General features: G+C 54.8%; 1 protein-coding gene across 4 annotated transcripts in view; it reads right to left on the bottom strand.

Annotated features, from left to right (window-relative positions):
- The window catches only part of RGS3 (regulator of G protein signaling 3), a 129,160-nt gene that overhangs the window by 80,541 nt on the left and 29,737 nt on the right, over window positions 1-18,882 (bottom strand). For 2 of the 4 annotated variants that reach the window (XM_079926685.1, XM_079926690.1), the window contains exons 1-7: window positions 15,271-15,344; window positions 11,258-11,339; window positions 10,390-10,495; window positions 9,254-9,605; window positions 8,359-8,398; window positions 2,986-3,182; window positions 331-414 (exon numbers count right to left, since the gene is read on the bottom strand). In XM_079926685.1, the coding sequence (XP_079782811.1) occupies window positions 331-414; window positions 2,986-3,182; window positions 8,359-8,398; window positions 9,254-9,605; window positions 10,390-10,495; window positions 11,258-11,339; window positions 15,271-15,324 (915 nt within the window). In that variant the 5' untranslated portion in view covers window positions 15,325-15,344. Of the gene's footprint in view, window positions 1-330; window positions 415-2,985; window positions 3,183-8,358; window positions 8,399-9,253; window positions 9,606-10,389; window positions 10,496-11,257; window positions 11,340-15,270; window positions 15,345-17,775; window positions 17,832-18,395; window positions 18,487-18,882 lie in introns of those variants that run through there. The other 2 variants (XM_079926692.1, XM_079926686.1) reach the window with 2 other exon arrangements.

The raw sequence follows: 18,882 nt of genomic DNA, 5'->3' as shown, positions 1-18,882 counted from the left end.
TCATTCCTCACAGCTGGGGTGAAATGCCATCTCTCCTGCTCCTTAGAGGAAGATGGGAGAAACAGTGGAACGTCATTAGGTGTTGGGAAAGCTCTGTAACCATCAAAGATGCACTCTATGGCTTTGAGAGGTGGCAAGTTCCCTATCACTGGGAATATACCAACAAAAGCTGGGTAGCCATTTGGTAAAGAGGGCATGGAGGCCTTTTCCGGTCTTTTCTACCCCAATTGTACAATTCTGAGACCATCAGGAAGAGAGGAAAGTTAGGGGCCTGGAGGATGGCCGATGAAGCCCACCAGAAACCCCACCCAGGAAATGTGAGTGTCTTACCTCGGCAGCCTTGTTTCTCCCCTCATACAGCAGCAGCTCCTCCGACAACAGGAGGGTCCGGGCAGGGTTACAGAGATCTAAAGGCTGAAAACAAAGAGGACAGTTCAAAGAAGCCTGGTGGCAATGCGGGGGAGAGGGAGGGGGAGGGGAGGGGGAGGGGAAGGGAGGGGAGGGGGAGGTGAAGGGAAGGGGAGGGGAGGGAGGGGAGGGGGAGGGGGAGGGAAGGGATTGGAGGGGGAGGGGAGGGAGGGGAGGGGAAGGGGAGGGGGAGGCAGCCTGCCAAAGCCAGCCACAGAAGACTGAAGACCGCTAGCCCTGCCCCAACACCCCAAGAGCCCACACACCCCCTCATACACAGACAGAAACAGAAAGACAGAGACGCTCATCCTGGGCGGAACTGCTGCTGCTACCTTCCCCACCCGCCCTCACACACCAGCTGCAGGAGTCCAACCACATGGTCGGCCTTTGCCATCCTCCCTGCCCCCGACCCTACCACCCGAGCCCGCCCCAGCTCCCCCACTGCACCGAGCTCCTGGGCGCTCCCGGCCCCCACATTCCCCCATCTGTCCTGTTCATGCTGTCAGGCCCAGGCTCTCAGGACGCCTCTGGCAGTATTCTGAGAGCCTCATGCCGGATTTGGTCACCTGAGTCCCTTCAAGGCCAGGCCAGTCCCTGCTCTACATTCATAACACACTTGAGTTAACTGAGTCCTTCTCAGCTGTCAGTTCCCAGGGACCAAGTCAGCCAAACCTCTCACCCCACCACATGACCCTGCCCCATACCCACGGTGGAGCCCTGCCCCCGCACAGCCTGAAGCAACCTCCCTCAGCCCTGGACTACCCAGCAGGGCTTATCCTCGTGAATGCACATTTATAACATGGCTTCTGACACCAAGCAAGGTGCTGGAAGAACGATAACGAAACAAAGGTCAACCACTCACAACAACCAAGATGGATCTTACAAGTAACGTGAGGCAAAAGAAGCAAGGCCCAAAGAAGATATGAGATATGGTTTCATTAAGCAATATTCAAAAAGAAGTCATTTAGGAAAGCACATATAGGTGGTAAAGCTAAAGAAAAGCTAGGAAATGATTATCATAAAGTCATGCTAGTGGGTATGTCTCGGGGGGAGGGGGCATCGTAATCAGGAGGAGAGATACACAGCCTCTGGAGTGGTGGCAATGGTCTAGTCCTTTCTCTTAGTCGATATCCGCTTTATAATTACCCGTTAAACTCTGCATTTAAGTGTTATGCCATTTTTGGTTTATATATTTTACAACTCAAAAGTTTTTTATAACTTTTAAAAACTAATTTTTAATTTTTTTTGTAAAAATTTAAAAATAAAAAATAAGTTCCGTGGATTCCAAGACCTTTGTGGTTACATCCCGAGAAAGAGAAGAGACCAAGAGAAAGGCAAAGGGCAGACCCACAGAGTTGTCTGGGGAGAGGCGCATCACCTGCCAGAGTTGCGTTGTGAGCGTCCTATAAACGTATGAGTTCTAAGATCCACTGGCCAGTGACAGGCCTGGAATGGGTCGCCAGGGAGACCAGAGAAGGCAGGCATGGTCAGAAATGAAGCTCTTGGGGCCATGTCCCCTCTAGGTTGCTGATGAGAGGATAAACTAAGAGTGTCTCTGGAAAGCAATTTGTCAAAATACGCATCAAGAGCCTTTAAGATGTTTATGACCCATAGCCCAGTCATTTTGCTTCTTGGAATCTCCCCCAAGGAAAATAATCTGAGAGGCAATTCACGCATGAGGATCTTCATCACAGAGTTATTTACAATAGCAAAAGAGTAGACATAACACAAGTGTCTGAACAGAATAGAGAACTGCTTAAATAAATATGGTACATCCACATAGTAGTGTCCAATCGCTACAAGACACAGTCTCAAAGAGTATTTAATGATGTAGGAAATGTTCATGCTGCAATTCTTGTTTAAAAAAGGCAACAGGATATAAAATGTACAATAAGATCTGTCTGGGTTTTTTCTAAAATATGTATATGCACAGGAAAGATATCTAAATGCTCACATTGGTTATATCTGGGTGATAGAATAAATAAAGGTTTGGAAATGGGGAGGAAGAGAAGGAAAAAGAGAGAAAAGCAGGGGAAGGGAGATCTAAATAATCTCAGGCCACCAGCTAGTACTGGCCAGACATGTTTGCTAAGATGTCTGATGGCCAGACAAGATGCCAGACCTCGAGGCTCTCTCCCTTGGTCATCTCCAAACAACAAAGCACTGGAGGAGCCAGGAAGCAGAACCCTCAGCACACAGGCCCTGTGACAATACAACCAGCAGCTGTAGCGTGTCTGCAATGGCCCCAGAGAAAGGGGAGGGAAGGGGGAGGGGGAACGGGAGGGGAGTGGGAGGGGAGGGGGAGGGGAGGGGAGGGGGAGGGGGAGGGGAGGGGAGGGGGGAGGGGGGACCCGCTTGTCGCCGAGCTTCCCTGCTCCCACTCTCCTGTTCCTCCTCCTGGAAACCTCTGCTCCCTCAGTATAACCACCGGAATCCTGAGCCCCTAAAGCTATTTGTCTTTCCCAAAAGGGGGTCCTCAGACCTGGAACGAGGTACCATCTCTGAGTCCCGGGGTGAAGGACCCTATTCTTTCTCACCTCCTCCAGAGGGAGCCCTTGGGGTCGGTCATCAGCTCACCTGAACAAAGATGGGGAACACCAGGACCTTGGGGGCCAGGGTGACGTAGGTGCCATAGCTTGAGTGTGGGGCATGCGGCCTCATGACCGGGCAATTCTGGTAGTTCCCATGGCCCTTCATGGTCTGCACCGTCTTCATCAGCCGACACTTCTTCCCCAGGCCCGTGTAAGACTTCCCTTTGCTGGGACTCCCTGATTCTGTGGAACAGAGATGGGGGACCGTGAGGCATTTCTACGCCCCCTGCAGAGGCAGGCCTCTGCCGAAACAGGGAACATGGTCTCAGTCCATTAACAGCCATTAACAACAGCGGCTACCATGCGCCGGGCCCTGAGCAAGGTGCTGAGAGGACAGGGAGGCCTCAGAAGGAATCTCCTCACACTCTGTGAGAGATACTACCGTGTAAACCCACAACTCCAGGGCAAGGACAGGTTCAGGTCACCAGGACCTGAACCAGACCTATCGGTTTGGCCTCGTACATTTAAAAATCAGAAAATCTCTCAGATTCGAAAAATCAGAAGATCTGACCTCACCGGGCCCACAGTCCCACGTCAAACAAGCAATCAGATGGAGCGTCCTGGGTGGCAGAGCACGTGTGGTCCCCCTTGTCCCCATCCCCACTGCTCCCTGCGCACACCCAACACTGCTGGCCCGTTTCATTGCCTCCCAGGTCCCTTGAACAAAGGGACTGGAGGTCATGTCTCTGCAGTGATAGCAGAGACAGTGGGCTTTCTCAGGATGTATGGGTGTCTGCCTTCTACTAGCCAAGGGAGCTGGAGCGGCCTGGCTCACTGAGTCAGTCCGGAATAGGGAGTGGCACCTGCCACTCCAGTTCCCGGGGAAGAGCACCCGTTCTGAGCCAGAGGGCTGCACCCAAATCCCACTCCTCTGCTACCCAGCTTGGTGACCACCAGAAACTCACTTCGCCCCTCAGAGTCTTGGTTTCCTCACTGCAATTATAGTACCAAGCTCATGGGGTTGCTGTGAGGATTAAATGAGACACTCCAAGTAAAGCCCCTAGAATAATGCCTGGTACCTGGTAAGTGCGCGGTAAAAGTGAGCTGCTAACTTATTGTGGTTTTGTTGTTGTGATTTCTCCACTTGGGAAAGCGAGTTAATCAGATACTCCAGGGACTCTGGGAATCCTAGGCTTCATCGCAGCCAGGAGGTATTCCCCGGCTTGGCTATCAACTCACAAACTATTCTCATCAGAAAAGGGGGAGAGAGAGAGAGAGAAGAGAGAGAGAGAGAGAGAGAGAGAGAGAGAGAGAGAGAGAGAATGAATCACCCCCAGGAAAGAGAGCAGAGAGCTGCAGGGAGTCCCTCTATAAGGTGCCACAGCAGGACACACACCCTCATACTGAACAAGGGGTGGCATACAGATCTTTATCATGTCTCATCCAATGGGCAGAAGAGCAAAACACAGAGTAGCTAAAAAGTCAGGAATTCTTGGACACAAGCAGGTAGGAGATAAACTCCAGGGCATTCAGACTCTGCACACACCTGGGCCCCCTCCGAGGGTCCCTGCTGTCAGGTGGGCAACTGATCAGCCCTCCCTGACCTGAATGTGCAGTCCACGGGGGCCCAGGTCTCCTTCCGCCACCCCCAGTCCTGGCAGCCTGGGGGTGAACAGGTGGCCTGACCCCAACTACATCTCGGGGAAGCTCCCCACCAACGCGTGGTCCACAGCCTCAGGGGAAAAACTCAGTTCGGAAGGTTTCACACTTTCCTCCTCTACCCACCCCCTGCCCCTTCTCACCGAGCAGGGTAAGAAAAACAAGTCAACCCACACACACAAGTGACCACTGATCACAGCAGTATCCTGGGGCAGCACTCGAACCATAATAACCTAAACCACTTCCTGCTTCTTCAGGGAGTCACTTAGAGAAGAGTAAAAAGAGCGTGCGCCCAGGACAGGGGCGGGGGGCAGATGCATGGAAGTACCTACCCAGCTCCTCGTCTGCTCTGGCCCCGGACGTCCGCCCCAGAGGGCTCTGTGCTGCCAGGCACTGGCCCCTTTGCTGAAAGAACCCATCCTGGCTCTCAAGCTCTGCACTGGATTTGAGTTGGACAAGACACCTGAACTTGAGCACTGGCCTCCTCCGAGACTGGCTGTGTAATAACCCTGACCAGGTTCCTTCCCCCTCTGAGCCAGAGTTTTCTCCACTGCAAAGCAGAGATAATACAGACTGCTGCCTTGCCTGCCCCAGGGCAGGTGAGGGCGCACACGAGAGACCCGATGGGAAAGGGTTTGGTGAATGGTACCAGGGTGTGAGGGCACGAGGATTATAAACCCAAGCCAACAAATAATCCACCCGTCAGGGCTGGCATTAGGACAGGGCTGCTGCGCCACAAGCTTTACCACGAACGGGGATCAAAGGGTCAGTCTGGAACTAGACAGTCTAATTTAACACAACCGAGCCTAGACCAGAGAAGGCAAAACCACACAGGACCGACAAGCAAGGCAAAGTAGACCAAACTTAACAAAGGGGGCTGTTTGCTAATGCCCAAATCTGCCCGCCCCCAGTCTGACCTTTAAAGGAATCCACTTCTTTGCCCGCCCCCAGTCTGACCTTTAAAGGAATCCACTTCTTCCCTGCCCTAGCCCAGCTGCATAGGGCTGTCACAGAATCTTTGCCTTGGGCCTAGAGAGTCATGAATAAGCCACTTGACATACACCTTTGCCTTCAGGTGGGAAGCAGCCCCATTTTATAGACAAGGCAACTGAGGCCTGGAGTGACTGAGGGACTTGCCCAAGGTCATCTGGTCAGTAACTGGTACAAAGCGGAATCAACCCAACCTATGTGGCATGCCCTCGTGCCCCATCTCCACATACCCTGGATAGTGTGTAGCAAGTGGGCTTGATTTTCCAAAACTGATTTTTTGAAGTATTTTTTTTAAAAAACAGTCCAAGTTATAACCCAGCTACTGAGCTCTGCGACGGCAAACTCCTTAACTTCCCACCTGCTACCGCTTACACCCTCTGGTCTAAACCCCCATATCACCCCTTAAACACCTGCTTCACTGACCAAACAGTAATTACTCGGCTTTGCTCCGGCTTCCGAGGTGAGCCTTGGCAGCCATCCGTCCCCCGGCCGTGGCGAATCTGAGGCTGGGCTGCTTTCACAGGGCAAGGGACAATGCCAAGGGCACCCGCAGCCCTGGAGATCATGCCGACGACAGGCGGGTAGGCACCACAGGCCCCAGAAGGGCACCAGACCCCATTCTATTCAGGTTGGCTCAACCCACCCACCCTCCTGCAAGGAGGCCGAGCAGCCCAGCCAGAGGAGGAGACAGAAGTCGTCACCCTGGCGACAGCTTTAGCCTCTGGAGAACCCTGAGTGCGTTTAAGGGAAGATCTGTACCCTGAATTCCACCCCTTCCTCTGAACCCACGGACCAGGAGCTAGGAATATTTGATCCCTGGTAAAGAGCAAAGATGTCCTTGGATACCAAAATAATTATCATCGTGAAGAATAGATGAAGTCAGGGCTCCTCTGGTGGCGCAGTGGTTAGGAATCCACCTGCCAGTGCAGGGGACACGGGTTCGTGCCCCGGTCCGGGAAGATCCCACATGCCGCGGAGCGGCTGGGCCCGTGAGCCATGGCCGCTGAGCCTGCGCGTCCGGAGCCGGTGCTCCGCAACGGGAGAGGCCACATCAGTGAGAGGCCCGCGCACCGCGATGAAGAGTGGCCCCTGCTCGCCGCAACTGGAGAAAGCCCTCGCAAAGAAACGAAGACCCAACACAGCCAAAAATAAATATTAAATAAATAAATAAATTTTAAAAAAAGAATGAATGAAGTCAGGTCAAGTTCTTAATATAACGCATTCAAAAGTTACCACTGTTATTAACAGCAGCATCATTTCCTCGCTTGTCCCTCTCCCACAGCCTGCGTGACTCTGCCCTTCTTGGTTTACTAAGTACTGTATTCTCAGAGGGGAACCAAAACGTGGACAGAGGGGAGGACACCAAGAGGCATCTCTCGGCCGAAAAGGAACCACACCAGCCTGCCTCAACCCACACATCTCTCCAGCTCCCTTCTCCCATGAGCAGTCTGCAAACCTTGGAGGCAACCAGAGTCACTCCCCTTCAGTCAGTCACTCCAATAAAATTCTGTTGCGTACCTGCTGTCTGTCAGACCCTGGGACCAGCATCAGACACACGGAGGTGAGCAGGCCTAGGCCCTGCCCTTAATGGGGTCACCATTTAGCAGTGACATCTCCACTCTAACCTGATGCGGCAACTAAAAGCTTTTTTAAAACTCAGTGTTGAATCTCCATCAGACTTTTCTCCGGAAGGAACACAGATTCATTTCCAACAGACCAAGCCCTAACACCCAAATGCCCCAGCCTGGAGAGAACAAAGATGGCTTCCATCTGCAACTCTGAGCCTGATGGGAGCCCTTTTCCCTCCAAAGGGCACCTGCTCTAAGCAAGCGTCGTCTTCATGCTACTGACAGAGGGGGACAGCAAGGAAGCAAGTCTGCAAGTGGTTGGGAAAAGGCCATTCACAAAGAAGGAGGTCAAAGAAGGAAGGGCTCAAGCATACCCAAGGTCAGCACCATGGACCACCAGGCAAGGTTGGTCTCAACCTTCCAGATACCACCTGGACTCCAGCCAGCTAGACTCAGGCCAGCGCAGAGAGGGCCTAAAGGAATGCCCAGCCAACTCCAGCAGCAACACTGATACCTCAGGTTTCCTGGGAGAAGGAACTGGTTTTGAGCCCAGCTTCTCTCCCTGGCCCTTAAAAACTAAGGTCAGGATTTGAAGGACAAAGGAGAAAAATCCCTTCAAACAGCAGAGCCATCTGTGCACTTCAAAGACAGCTAACTTCTGTGTAACATCACTCAGCAAATAGGCTGCCACTCAAAACCATTATCTCCTTCAATCCTCCCAACACCCTCTGAAGTGGGAATTATCAGCCCCGTTTTATAGATAAAGAAACTGAGGCTCAGTGAGGGGACATGAGTTGCTCAAACTCATACAACTCCAATTTGGAACCTCCCAGCTCCAAGTTCCGTGCCTCCCTCCCGAGCTGGCCTGACCACAGTGCCTACAGCACCTTACATATATTGGTTGCTCAGTAACGTTGGTTGAATCTCAGCTGAATGCCTGAGTCCTGAACACCATCTGTTAGACTGCTCTGGGAAGATGCCCTCTCTTCCTCCTCAGTTCAGGGTCCAAGGAAGAAAGACACTGGTTCAGTGAGGAAGAAAAAGGTCCCAAGAGGAGACAGACTCTGTGTCAAAATGGGGGGGGGATCTTGACTCTGTTGGGAAGGTCTCCCAACTCAGAGGAGGAGGTGGGGCCCAGCCTCGCAGCTAACCTCGCCATCTCTCCGGGGCTCAGAGGGCACAGCAGCAGAGGAGAGACTCACCTTCGGGGATGGCATCCTCCTGGTACACAGGCCGCAGCAGCTGCGAGGGAAAGACATAGAACTACCTCAGCCCCAGGAACGGGGCAGACCACCAGGCAGGCTGCTCAGCCCTGGCCTGGGGACAGGAGGGGAGCACCTCAGGGCACGAGGGCAAAACAGCAGTCCCGCTAACGAGCTGAGAGGGGGGCCTGGAGGGATCACAGAATCTAGAATGTTCGAGTTGAACGAGGCTTTAGCTGTCATCAAGTCTAACCCCTTGAAGTGTGTTCTGTGAAACACTGGCACTTGGGACGCTAACAACTCCGCCACAAAGGGTGCACCGTCAGGGGAGTTTGAGAAATGCTCGGTTAAACAAGGGTAAACCACCTTCTTCACTGCAGATGCCCTCAGAGCCTCAAATAGGCTAATATGCATTGGGAATCTCCCAGAAGAGGAAGAGAGTATAAGGTGTTTCTCAAACTCATTTGACATCAAGAAACTTTCTTCCCAGAGTATCTCCTGGGACCGATATTTTGGGGCACACACGCTGACATTCCATTACTCCATCTTACAGCTCCTACGACGGGCTTGCTGCCTACCACGCAGCCCATTCCGCTGAGGGTAAGTGCAGACTGGCAGAAAGCTCTTCCTTCTTTTGAGGTGAAATCTTCTACCGTGTGACCTCCCATGGTCCTGGATCTGTGCCCTGAGGCCACAAAGACCCACCTGCTGTCTCTGCCGGGGACAGCCCAACAGGACAGCCCTACAGAGGCTGGAGCTAACACATAGTCCACTTCCCTGCTCCCCACTCCAAGCCCCTGGCAGGCTCCTCACAACACAACTTTGAGTCTTCGCATCTTCCTGGCCTCACTCAGGGACCCATGCCCTTCACCTCCCCGGAACCAGCTGTCCATACCTGGCTCCCAGGGTTCAGCGGGGCCAGGATGATGTAGTTGGGGTCGGCGGGGGCAGTGGCACGGGACAGTGCAGGCAGGGTGTGCTGGCCCCCGCGCTTGGTCACCTCAGTGTAGCGCTCCCAGCCACCGAGCAGCAGCCCATCCGAGCTGTCACACACCAGGTGACAGCTGTGGCGCTGCTCTGGCCGTGCCTGGGCCCCGTGGGTGCAGTTCTTCTCCCGCTTGTTGGGGGGCGACTGGAGGTCATGGGTCGACTTGCAGGACGCGCGCCGCAGGACCCCGCCATCTGGCCCCGGCTTGACCTGGGGGACCATACGCCACACAAGCAGGATGATCTCGCTGGGGCAGCTCCTGGAAGTTGGAGGAGGCGGGGAGTCACAAAGGGAAGTTGAGTCTGGGGGAGACCAAAGTCAGCCATGGTAGGGGCCTGTGGGGGCAGAGAGGAAGAGAGGGGAAGAGGGCAGGGAAGCCCCAGTGCCAGAACAGGAAGGGATGCAGAGGCCATCTGAAGTAGAGACAGCAAAGGGGTCCCTTAGGTCGACTCTAGTTGACTGGCAGAGGCTGGGAAGGACACTGAGGCCAAGGCCAAGTAAACGAGAAAGAAGACCAAACTCAACTAGCGACGTGCCTCCTGGACACAAAGTGTTATCAAGGAGGAGCAGGCAAGCCACGGCCTGTGTACAACCCCTCATCCGGTCATTCCAGAAGCAAACCTAAAATGGGCCACAAGGGCTTTAACCCAGAGGGTCGAAATTTAGGAGACCCCAAAATTTAAAGAATAACTGTTTAATTGTGCAATTGAAAACGTTCGCAACATCTACGCATCCTTAGGAAACCAAGGGCTTAGCTCTGAGGTAGCAGAACTAATGAGCTAAAGTAGAGAGCGACCCCCTGGAGCTGCACCACGAACCACAGGGTCTGTTTGAGAGCTTCTTCCCCGCTGTCTGCTCTGGGATCCAAAATCGCTCAGAACCTGAACCTTCCAATTTCAGGCCAAGAAACTGATTCCCCAAGGAGCAAAGTGAATTGCTCACGGCTGGGAAGGAGGGACGGGCGAGGCGTGTGCCCAGGTCTGGGGAGGGGAGGGGAGGTGCGCCCCAGCCCGAGGCCCCGGGCTGCCCGCCGCCCCTGTCACCGGATCTCGTGTGCCAGCTCCACGCATTTCCAGTGCTCCACGGGCCTCTCGTTCAGCTGCAGCACCGTGTCCAGCTGCTGCAGCCCTGCCCGCTCTGCCGGGCCCCCTGCAGGGACAAAGAAAAGCCACTCAAGGGCTCCTGAAGCCCACAGCCCCCTCAAAAGCCCCGGGGTCCTTTGCTTCCAGTGACCTTGGACAAGGACCGCTCCCCTCTGTTTCTTCACCTGTCAATGAGGGGCCAACCTCGGGGGCTCTCGGGGACCTTGAAGGGAGGCTCCCCTTTGCCCTCACTTCCTCCCTGCCCGCATACCCAGTACTGGCTGACCTCTCTCTGCTGTCCACCTCCCCGCCAGGCCCCCCTCCCTGCCCAGGGCCTCCCGCCCCTTGAGAACCCTTCCTTGCTGCCAGGCTCACAGGCAATGGGAGCACCCAGATCACCATGTCCCAGCTTCTCCACTTTGGATGCTCACTCTGTGACTAGAAGTCTTTTCTTTGTGAAAAATAGGGAGGGAATGACTATTTTTAAGTGCTAATCAGGCTGGAATAGGATAAAATACTGCTTCCAAATCGAGTTCATAAATGACTCTCATTTTCCCATGCAGCCATTACTGAAAATATAGGTTTAGTTCCTGTTTGAAATGATTGGGAAACAAAATATAAAAATCTATTTTCATTTTGATTAAAAACAACAAAAAAAAAAGAGTAGGTGTATTTTCATAGACCTCACTTTCATCTGTGGTGATTTAAAAATATTATTCTTCTCGTTTTGAAAAACCAGGACACTTTGCTCCAGTTTAGGGCTCCCCTTTCAGTTCCAACATCTTGTTTGCAAAGCCTCGGGCTGGCATCACCCGAGACACTCACTCACCGGAATCCACGGCCTGGACTCGGACCGGAGAGTCGCAGCAGATGGTGAAGCCGAAGCCGTCCTTCCCCCTCGGGATGGTAATCTAGGACACAGCCCTGCCCAGTTACTCCCAGAAGCCATGAGGCTGCTGCCTCTGCTCCAAGGTCGTGAAGAACACAGTCCCCACCCCAGAGCCACCTTCCTCTCCAAGGCTGCTGGAGCCAAGAAGGAGGCTGGCCGGCCCCTCGCTGTCCCTATCTTGGCCCAGGCATCTTGAGCACTGGGTTGTGGGCCAAGCAGGAAGGCTGGGAGCTCAGGAGGTAAGCCAGGCCCATGTGGAAGGGCCCAGACCGAGCCTTGGAAGGCTGAATCTCGCCTTCCTCAGCCCTGGCAGACATGTGGCCTAGCCCTTTACCCAAGGGCCCACTGCACTGCACGTCTCCACCTCACCTGTGACCCACTGCCTGCTCGGTCCCCTCCTCCTTTCCCCAGGGGTTCATGGAGCGTCAGCCCAAGGCTGGCCCCATGCTGAGGGCCCAGAGACAAAGCTGGCCTGTTGGCTGCCCTCCCAGAGCACAGGGGAGGCAAGACAGGGATGCACACACTCACCACCTCAGGCCAAGGGGCAGGGGACACGTGCTAGGGGTCTCAGGGCCGTCCACTGCCAGGGCCTCAAGGTATCAGTGAGGGCTCCCGGGTGAGGGGGCAAGTGAGGGCACAGATAGGCTTCCTGGCTGAACCTGAACTAGCCAATGACCTCACTGTGCCTGCTGCAGCCTGTGTGCGTGGCAGGTGCGCAACCCCTACTTTCAGAAGTCCCCTGAAAGGGCCCTGCCACCTGGATGCTCTTTTCAAAGCAACATGCAATTATTGAGCTCCTACTGCATGCCAGGCTCTGCTGAGGTACCAGGTCATGAGGCCTTGGTCTCTGGCTCCCAGAGGAGCATGAGGGTACACTGATCTCTAGAAAGCAAAGCAGGTCATGTTAAGCAGTACAGCAAAACGTGAGGATGGTGCTGGGAAGAGTCCTTTGTGCTTTGACTTTAGATGACAGGCCTGGAGCACGGCAGGAACCAGCAACTGCTCCGCTAGTGAGGACAGCGCTGCAGCCTCCCACCAGCAGCGGAAAGCTGGCAGGGGGCGGCGCGGTCTGCTAGCTCAGTTCAGTTCTACCTTGCTGCATGCCCTCTCTGTGCACCCCCAGTTAGGCTTTGGGAGGGGTGCAGAAAGCCCAGCCCCTGTCCACTCAAAGAGCAATTCCAGGCTGCTCAGAGCAGGTGTATGAGAGCAACAGACTAAGGCAGTTGAAGTCAGAAAAGGGGTCTGGCGCCCTGGATGTGGCGTGGGCCCCGGTGCAGCATGGGGTAGGGCACCCCAGGCAGGCTGAGGAAGAAGCCAGCTCAGCAGCCCTGAGAGAGGTCAAGGGCCACCGCCTCGTTAGGAGACTGCTGTCTCCTTCCTTTAGGGGTTACCTCTTCCAGGCTGGGTGCCCGGCATTCACCTGCCAGCTGTCCCAAAGGCCAGGCATGGGAAAGGGGGGGCCGGGGAGCCTGGGGTGACCCAGGCCCTTGGATGCTGCTGGGGAGGCCCCTGAGGCTCTGCTTCCCACCAGCCCTGGGCCTGGATTCAAAGCGAGTTTGTAAAACAGGAAATCTGACAGACAAGGGGAAGGGGCGGGGGGGGCAGGAAAATACCCTGTTCCCATAAGAATTCTGGGAAAACACACAGCTAAGACAGGAAGAGAAAAAAAATGGAAAGAAAGAAAGAAAAACAAACTCTGGAGTGAGCGCGGAAAGCCCAGACTGAGGCCAAGGGACGATGACAGGAGCCCAGTCCACTCCATGCAACCAGCAGGGATTTTAGGGACCTCACAGCCCACCCTCAACCCAGGCAGAAGCTGGGATGCGAGCATTTTGCTAGCACTTCCCCAGTCCTACACCACCAAGAGCCACGGCCCCTCCTGCCTGGGGTGCGGCTCTGGAAAACCAGTCCCAGCACCCAGGGCTAACAGTTTGGGGACTGGCCCCAAAGCTGAATCTGGAGAGAAGGAGGGTGCTCCAGAAAACAGCCTGTTCCCCGCATCCAGGTGGGACTGTGGACAGGAGACCCCTCTGCCTTCCTGGGCACCAGGCTAAGCAGAGCCAGTCCAGACAACAGTCCAGGCCAGCTGGGGGCTGGGAAGAGGGGAAGAGGAGACGGTGTTGGGAAGCAAGCCCCTCTCCTGCTCAGTGTGAGGGGGTGGGACTGCATAAAGGAAGCAGAATTATGCTCTGTCCATCGTGACCACGACCACGTTGAGAGGACAATGTCCAAAGAACCTGATCATCACTGCAGCCCTGAGGGAATGCAGGGCTAGTTTCAGTATGCCCATTTTACAGAGAAGGAAACTGAGGCCTGAAGCAAGTAAGCTCTCAGCCCTCCTCTCTGACCTCAGGCCTCAGGGTCAAGAGACAAGGGAAGCAGCCCTGCCCTATCTCTGGGACCTCAGCGACTCCTGGCAGAGGCCATCCTTCCTGGGGTGCTTCTTGCTCTTTCCTGTCCAGTGCAGGAACTGCTACTGCTCTCAGATCTCACCCATGCCAGCATCTCACTTCTGCCCTCCTGCTTGATTTCCGACCCTCTGTAATGCTAGACTCCAATCCCAATCCCTAAATGCCATAGTTATTGAAACCCCTGCACCAGGCACTTCATACATATTCCATTTACTTTCACAGCATCGTCACATTATCACCCTATTCCACTGACAGGAAGACTGAGGCTCAGGGAGGTAAACTGCCATGCACAAGAGTCAGACCTCAAGAAGGGCAGAGCTGGATGTGAGCCCGGGTCCGGCACAAAGCTGGTGCTCTCAACCCCGCACTACTTTCTAGCAGGGGATCCGTCTTGAACTTGAGTCCCAGAGCCCCAGGCCCGGACCGCACTCATGCCTGGTCCTACTGTGACTGCCAGAGGGTCCCGGTCCTCAGGCCTGTAGTCCCAAGTGACCGAGGACTTCTCGACCTCCCATCCAGTGCCCTCTGTGCCTCACCACCCCGTCATCCAGTTGCCAGCGTCACAGGGGCGCCTCTGCAGGCTCCAGGAGTGCGGGAGGGCCCTGAGAGCTGGGGACTGGAGAGAGAACACACGTGTCCCACTCACGGTGCAGGAGGCCCCTCTGAGCATCTCCCTGAGACCTAAGTCTGCCAGTTTGAAGGAGTTCAGGACCCAGATTCCAGGCTGGTCATTAAAACACAGAGGGATTTTTCTATACTTTTAAAATCAGAACCATTCCAGAGTCCCATCAGCTTGGACATTCCCAAAATCTGGACATCCCTTGCCTTCACCCTGTCTGACACCATGCCCTTTTTATAAGAAAAAAAAATGTCCCTCACAGTTCCAGAAGAGTCTTGGGGGCTAAGGGATCATCACTCCCACTCTGCCCCACGTCCTGAGACTGGAGGCCGACGGCCAAGCCCTCTCCGTGAAGTTGGGCTCTGGAGTCAGAGGACTCCGGACCCACTTCAAGGCATCACAGCCACCCGGGAGGAAAATCGTGTGTGCGCACATATACGCAGACACATCCTACCTCGCTCACAAGCACACACCAACACACGCTAGAACACAATCACACCTACACAACACAGGACAGGCACTGCCGTCCCATCAGAAGTAGGGAAAGTTAGCAAAAAAACACAAATCCAGCTGCTCAGCAGCCTCGCCACTTACAAACTCAGGCTTGGGATGCTCTTTTTAACCCACACGCCTCCCAAATAAAAATGACAGAAAATCAACTAGATAATCTCACCATGGACACCACCCAGTCAGTGGTTAGGATGGCGAAGAGCTGGCCTCGTCTGCCCCTAAAGAGGGGCGGCAGGTAAAGGCCACCTTGGGGCCAGTTCCTGCCTCTATCCTCCCCCCCAGATCACAATGAACCTGCAAGGGGCCAGGAGGAGGCAAGAAAGGCCTTGTGGGAAGACAAGTCCTGCTCGGTGAGCCCTCACCCCTGACCCCCAATGACACCCCATGCGCCCCCCAAGGGGCCAAGCACCCACCTGGCGGTAGCGGCGCTCCGAACACACCTTGCAGAGCCCATTGAAGCGGTTCATGGCTGCGGGTCCTGCCTCGACTGCCGCCCCATGAAAACCCGGCTCTCCCCCCCAGCAGTGGGAGCCCGCACTGCGCCCCGTCAGCCTGGCATGACCGCCCTGGGAAGCCCGCCCCGCAGAAGAATGGCAGGAAATCACCTCTCACCTCCCCAAGCCCTGTCTGTGCTGTGTGCCTCTGCACGATAAGCCCGAAGGCTTCCTGAAACCTCCGAATGACAAGGAAGAGGGAGAGTTTTATATTAAAATTCCTGTCAACTAGTTAGTATTCCCCGGGCCCCGGCGGGGAGAGGGCGCCTTTGTTCTGGCTGCATTCTCCGCCATGGGCCACTTTGTGATTCCAGTGTTCTCACAAACACCCCTGGCTGGAGGAGAACCCAGGCAGAAAACACGGCCCACTCTGTAACAACGCCGCCTCCCCCTGCAAATCCCAGGATCCCTGGTACAAATGCAGGGAACTAACTCAGCCTAAGAACCTAAGGATGCTTTGCTCCCACAGACATCCCACGTCAAGACAGGGAATACAAAACATCTGGAGTTTGCCTGCCACTCAGAAGCTACTTAAAAGTCAGTTTCCTCATCCATGTATGTGGGCTGCTTGAAGGATCTGATGACAGACCATAAAGTCAAGTTGGGAAGGGATTTCCAATCACTAGATAATCCAGCATCCTCTTTTTACTGGTGAAGAAGTGGGGGTCTTGAGCAGTTGAGATCACACAGCAGGGTGGGGTGGAGCTGGGACCAGAGCCCCAGTCTTGATTCCTGCCTTGTAGAGCAGCGCCTGGTGAGCCTAGAGCCCCTTCCACCAACCTCAGAGCCCCTGAGGAAAACTACCCAGCCACTCACATCCTTCATGCCAGAGACTGTCCCTTGGTCCAGCCCAGCTCTCGTTACTGTGACAGTGGTCAGGCCACCCAGGTTTCTAAGCCTCCATCCCTCCAAGCACACGAAGAGGGAGTTGAACAGGTCACCTCTTGAGATTCTCCCCCTGCTCTAACCAAGTCTCTGACGATCGCCCACACCTTGCTGAGCCCTACGGACATCTCTGCGTGTGCAAGCCGAGGAAAATCAAACGCCCTCAGAACAACGGCCCCAGAGGTCAGGGCCTGTGTGCAGAGCCCGGCACGAAGGAGGACTCTCCCAGGCCACCTAGAAACCTGCAGTGTCGATGTCCGGGCACTTCTCACAAATCCCCAGGGAGACTCCCTGGTCACTGTCCTCTCTGTGCTCGGCATGTACACAGAGAGGGAGAAAGGCCTTTGCAGCTCCCCCACTGAAGCTGGAAGAAAGCTTTTAAACTTGTAATGAAGCCACGGAAAACAGAGATCCAGCAAGTTACTCTAATGCTGTACTATCCAATATGGTAGTGATTAGACACAGGTGCAATATAAATTTTAAAATAAAATTTAAAATTCAGGTCCTCGTTCATACTAGCCACAATTTCGAATGCTCAGTAGCCACCGGTGGCTAGCGGCTGCCATAATGGGCAGTGCAGCCCTAGCCTGTACGCTCTGTGAGGGCAGGGATCTTTGACAGCTGTATCCTGGCACCCGGCACAAGGCCTAGCCCACGTAGACGTTCAATAAATACTTAATGAATGAATGAGTGAATGACTTGAGTGAATGAAAGGGGAAATGTCTTGTAGCTAATAATACACCTAAGTGTCATATATTATCATGGAAAATATCACTGTCGTATCTTCCCAACTAGGCCACTTGCAGGAGACAGCCATACCAGAAGGCATATTTGCTGGCTGTGTGACCACAGAGAGGGACCTAACATCTCTGAACCTTACAAGTCTCACTCATCTGTGAAATGGGTAGTAACAACCACCTCAGAGGTGGGAGTGAGGGTCATGTTAGATAACAACCGAGGGGCTACTCAGCACTGGGGGCTTGTTTCTCCCTCCCTTAGTGGTTAGAGAAAAGCAGAGATCACCTGCCATGGCCTGCAAAGGGACAAATTTGGATGAATTCCCCAAAATCCCTACAGGAAGGTTCCTCTCTAGCTTCAAAGCCCTAATGAAGTGAGGACCCATCGGTCTCGGGCTCAGACTCACAGCTGCTCCCTGATATCAAGGGGGCCAAACCGGAAGGGGAATTGGGCCACAGTGGCAGGGGAGGCAAGGGGCCTGAGGGGGCCTGCAGGAAAGGGAGGACTCGGCTTCAAGAGACCAAAAGTCAGTACAACCCAGACTCCTCTATTTCCAGGGGCCGGGGCCCGGCTCTCTCCCCACTCCTGCCCCAAGCTTGAGTAACCCGAGAAAAGCACCAGAAATAACCTCTTAAAAATGCACAACTTGCTGAGTTTCCAAGCACCAAGTGAATCTGAGTCTCAGTCACCGAGTGCTGCCCTGTTTAGGGGTCTCCTGGGCCAAGGGACTGACCAGAAGCAGGTTAGAGCCCAGAGCAGTGCTCAGGGCCCGTCAGTCCTGCCCAGGTTGTCCCCACCTACCTTGAGTTTCTCCCTGTTCTCGGTGTCCTCACCTCCCAACAGTCTCAACAAAGGGTCTGGAAGGTGACAGAGCAGAGTCAGAAAGTTTCTGCTGGCATCTAAGTGCCCGTTCCACAGACCACCCAGAGGATGAGGCCAGGGTGCCAGGCCCATGTGGAGGACAAGGTCACTGCTGGCCCCCAGGATGTGAGAATGCCCAGGCTCGGGCCAGGCAGGGGCTCAGGAGACAGATGGGTGCATGGGAAAGACAGAGCAGAAGGGGAGAATCCTCAGGACCCACAGCAGGGCCCACATGGCCTGTCTGCAGAGGTGGGCGCCCCAAGGTCAGCCAGGCAGCCCAGAGGGGATCCTGAGACCACGGACCCTGAGGAATGGCCACATGGGAAGGTCCAAAAGCCCAGCCCTCCATGAGCTAGATAAATAAAGGAGTCATGGGCATGAGGCTGCCTGCAGGCTGCATTCTAGCAAGCACTCGTGAGAAGTCCCTGGACCCAGGGTCTGATGGCAGCCTAGGGTGACACATGCCACAAAACACAGGGACTGAGGCTACTACACAGTGGAGTGGGGGGAGCCCTGGGGGTCGGCATGTCTGGGCAGAACTGAAGGTGGTGGGCATGCACCTCTCAGGGGCCGCAGTCTCCGCCTGGCCACCTTCAGGTGCTTGGTCCGGCCCAGGTCCTCTCCCAGCAGGTAGTACCAGCCGCTGGTCTCCTGTCACAAGAGAAGGCGTGACATGCTCAGAGGAGACAGAGGGCACAGGTCAGGCAGCCACCAGTCCCCGTCAAAAAGCAGCAGCTGGACAGCCTCCTCAGGAGCAGCGTCTCTGCAGACACACACACTCCAGCCTCCCTTCCCCGAACCCTCGCTTCCCACCTCCAGGAAGCCCTCCTTGATGCTCCAGGCAGAGATGATCCTCCCCTCTGCCGACTTCCCACGCCTCTTGTCCCTGGAGAACAAGTCTACTCACAGGCTTGCCTCCCCCACTAGGCTGTGCACAGGTTCCTTGATGTGCCTAGCACTGTGCCTGGTACACAGCAGGAGCCCAATAAATGTTGACAGAACAGAAGGAAGGGAGGAAGGGAGGGAGGAAGGGAGGGAGGGAGGGAG

Source organism: Stenella coeruleoalba, assembly GCF_951394435.1.
Source record: "Stenella coeruleoalba genome assembly, chromosome: 7".
NCBI classification, from domain to species: Eukaryota; Metazoa; Chordata; class Mammalia; order Artiodactyla; family Delphinidae; genus Stenella; species Stenella coeruleoalba.
The sequence above is the reverse complement of the archived record's forward strand: the minus strand, read 5'-3'. Positions and strand labels throughout refer to the sequence as shown.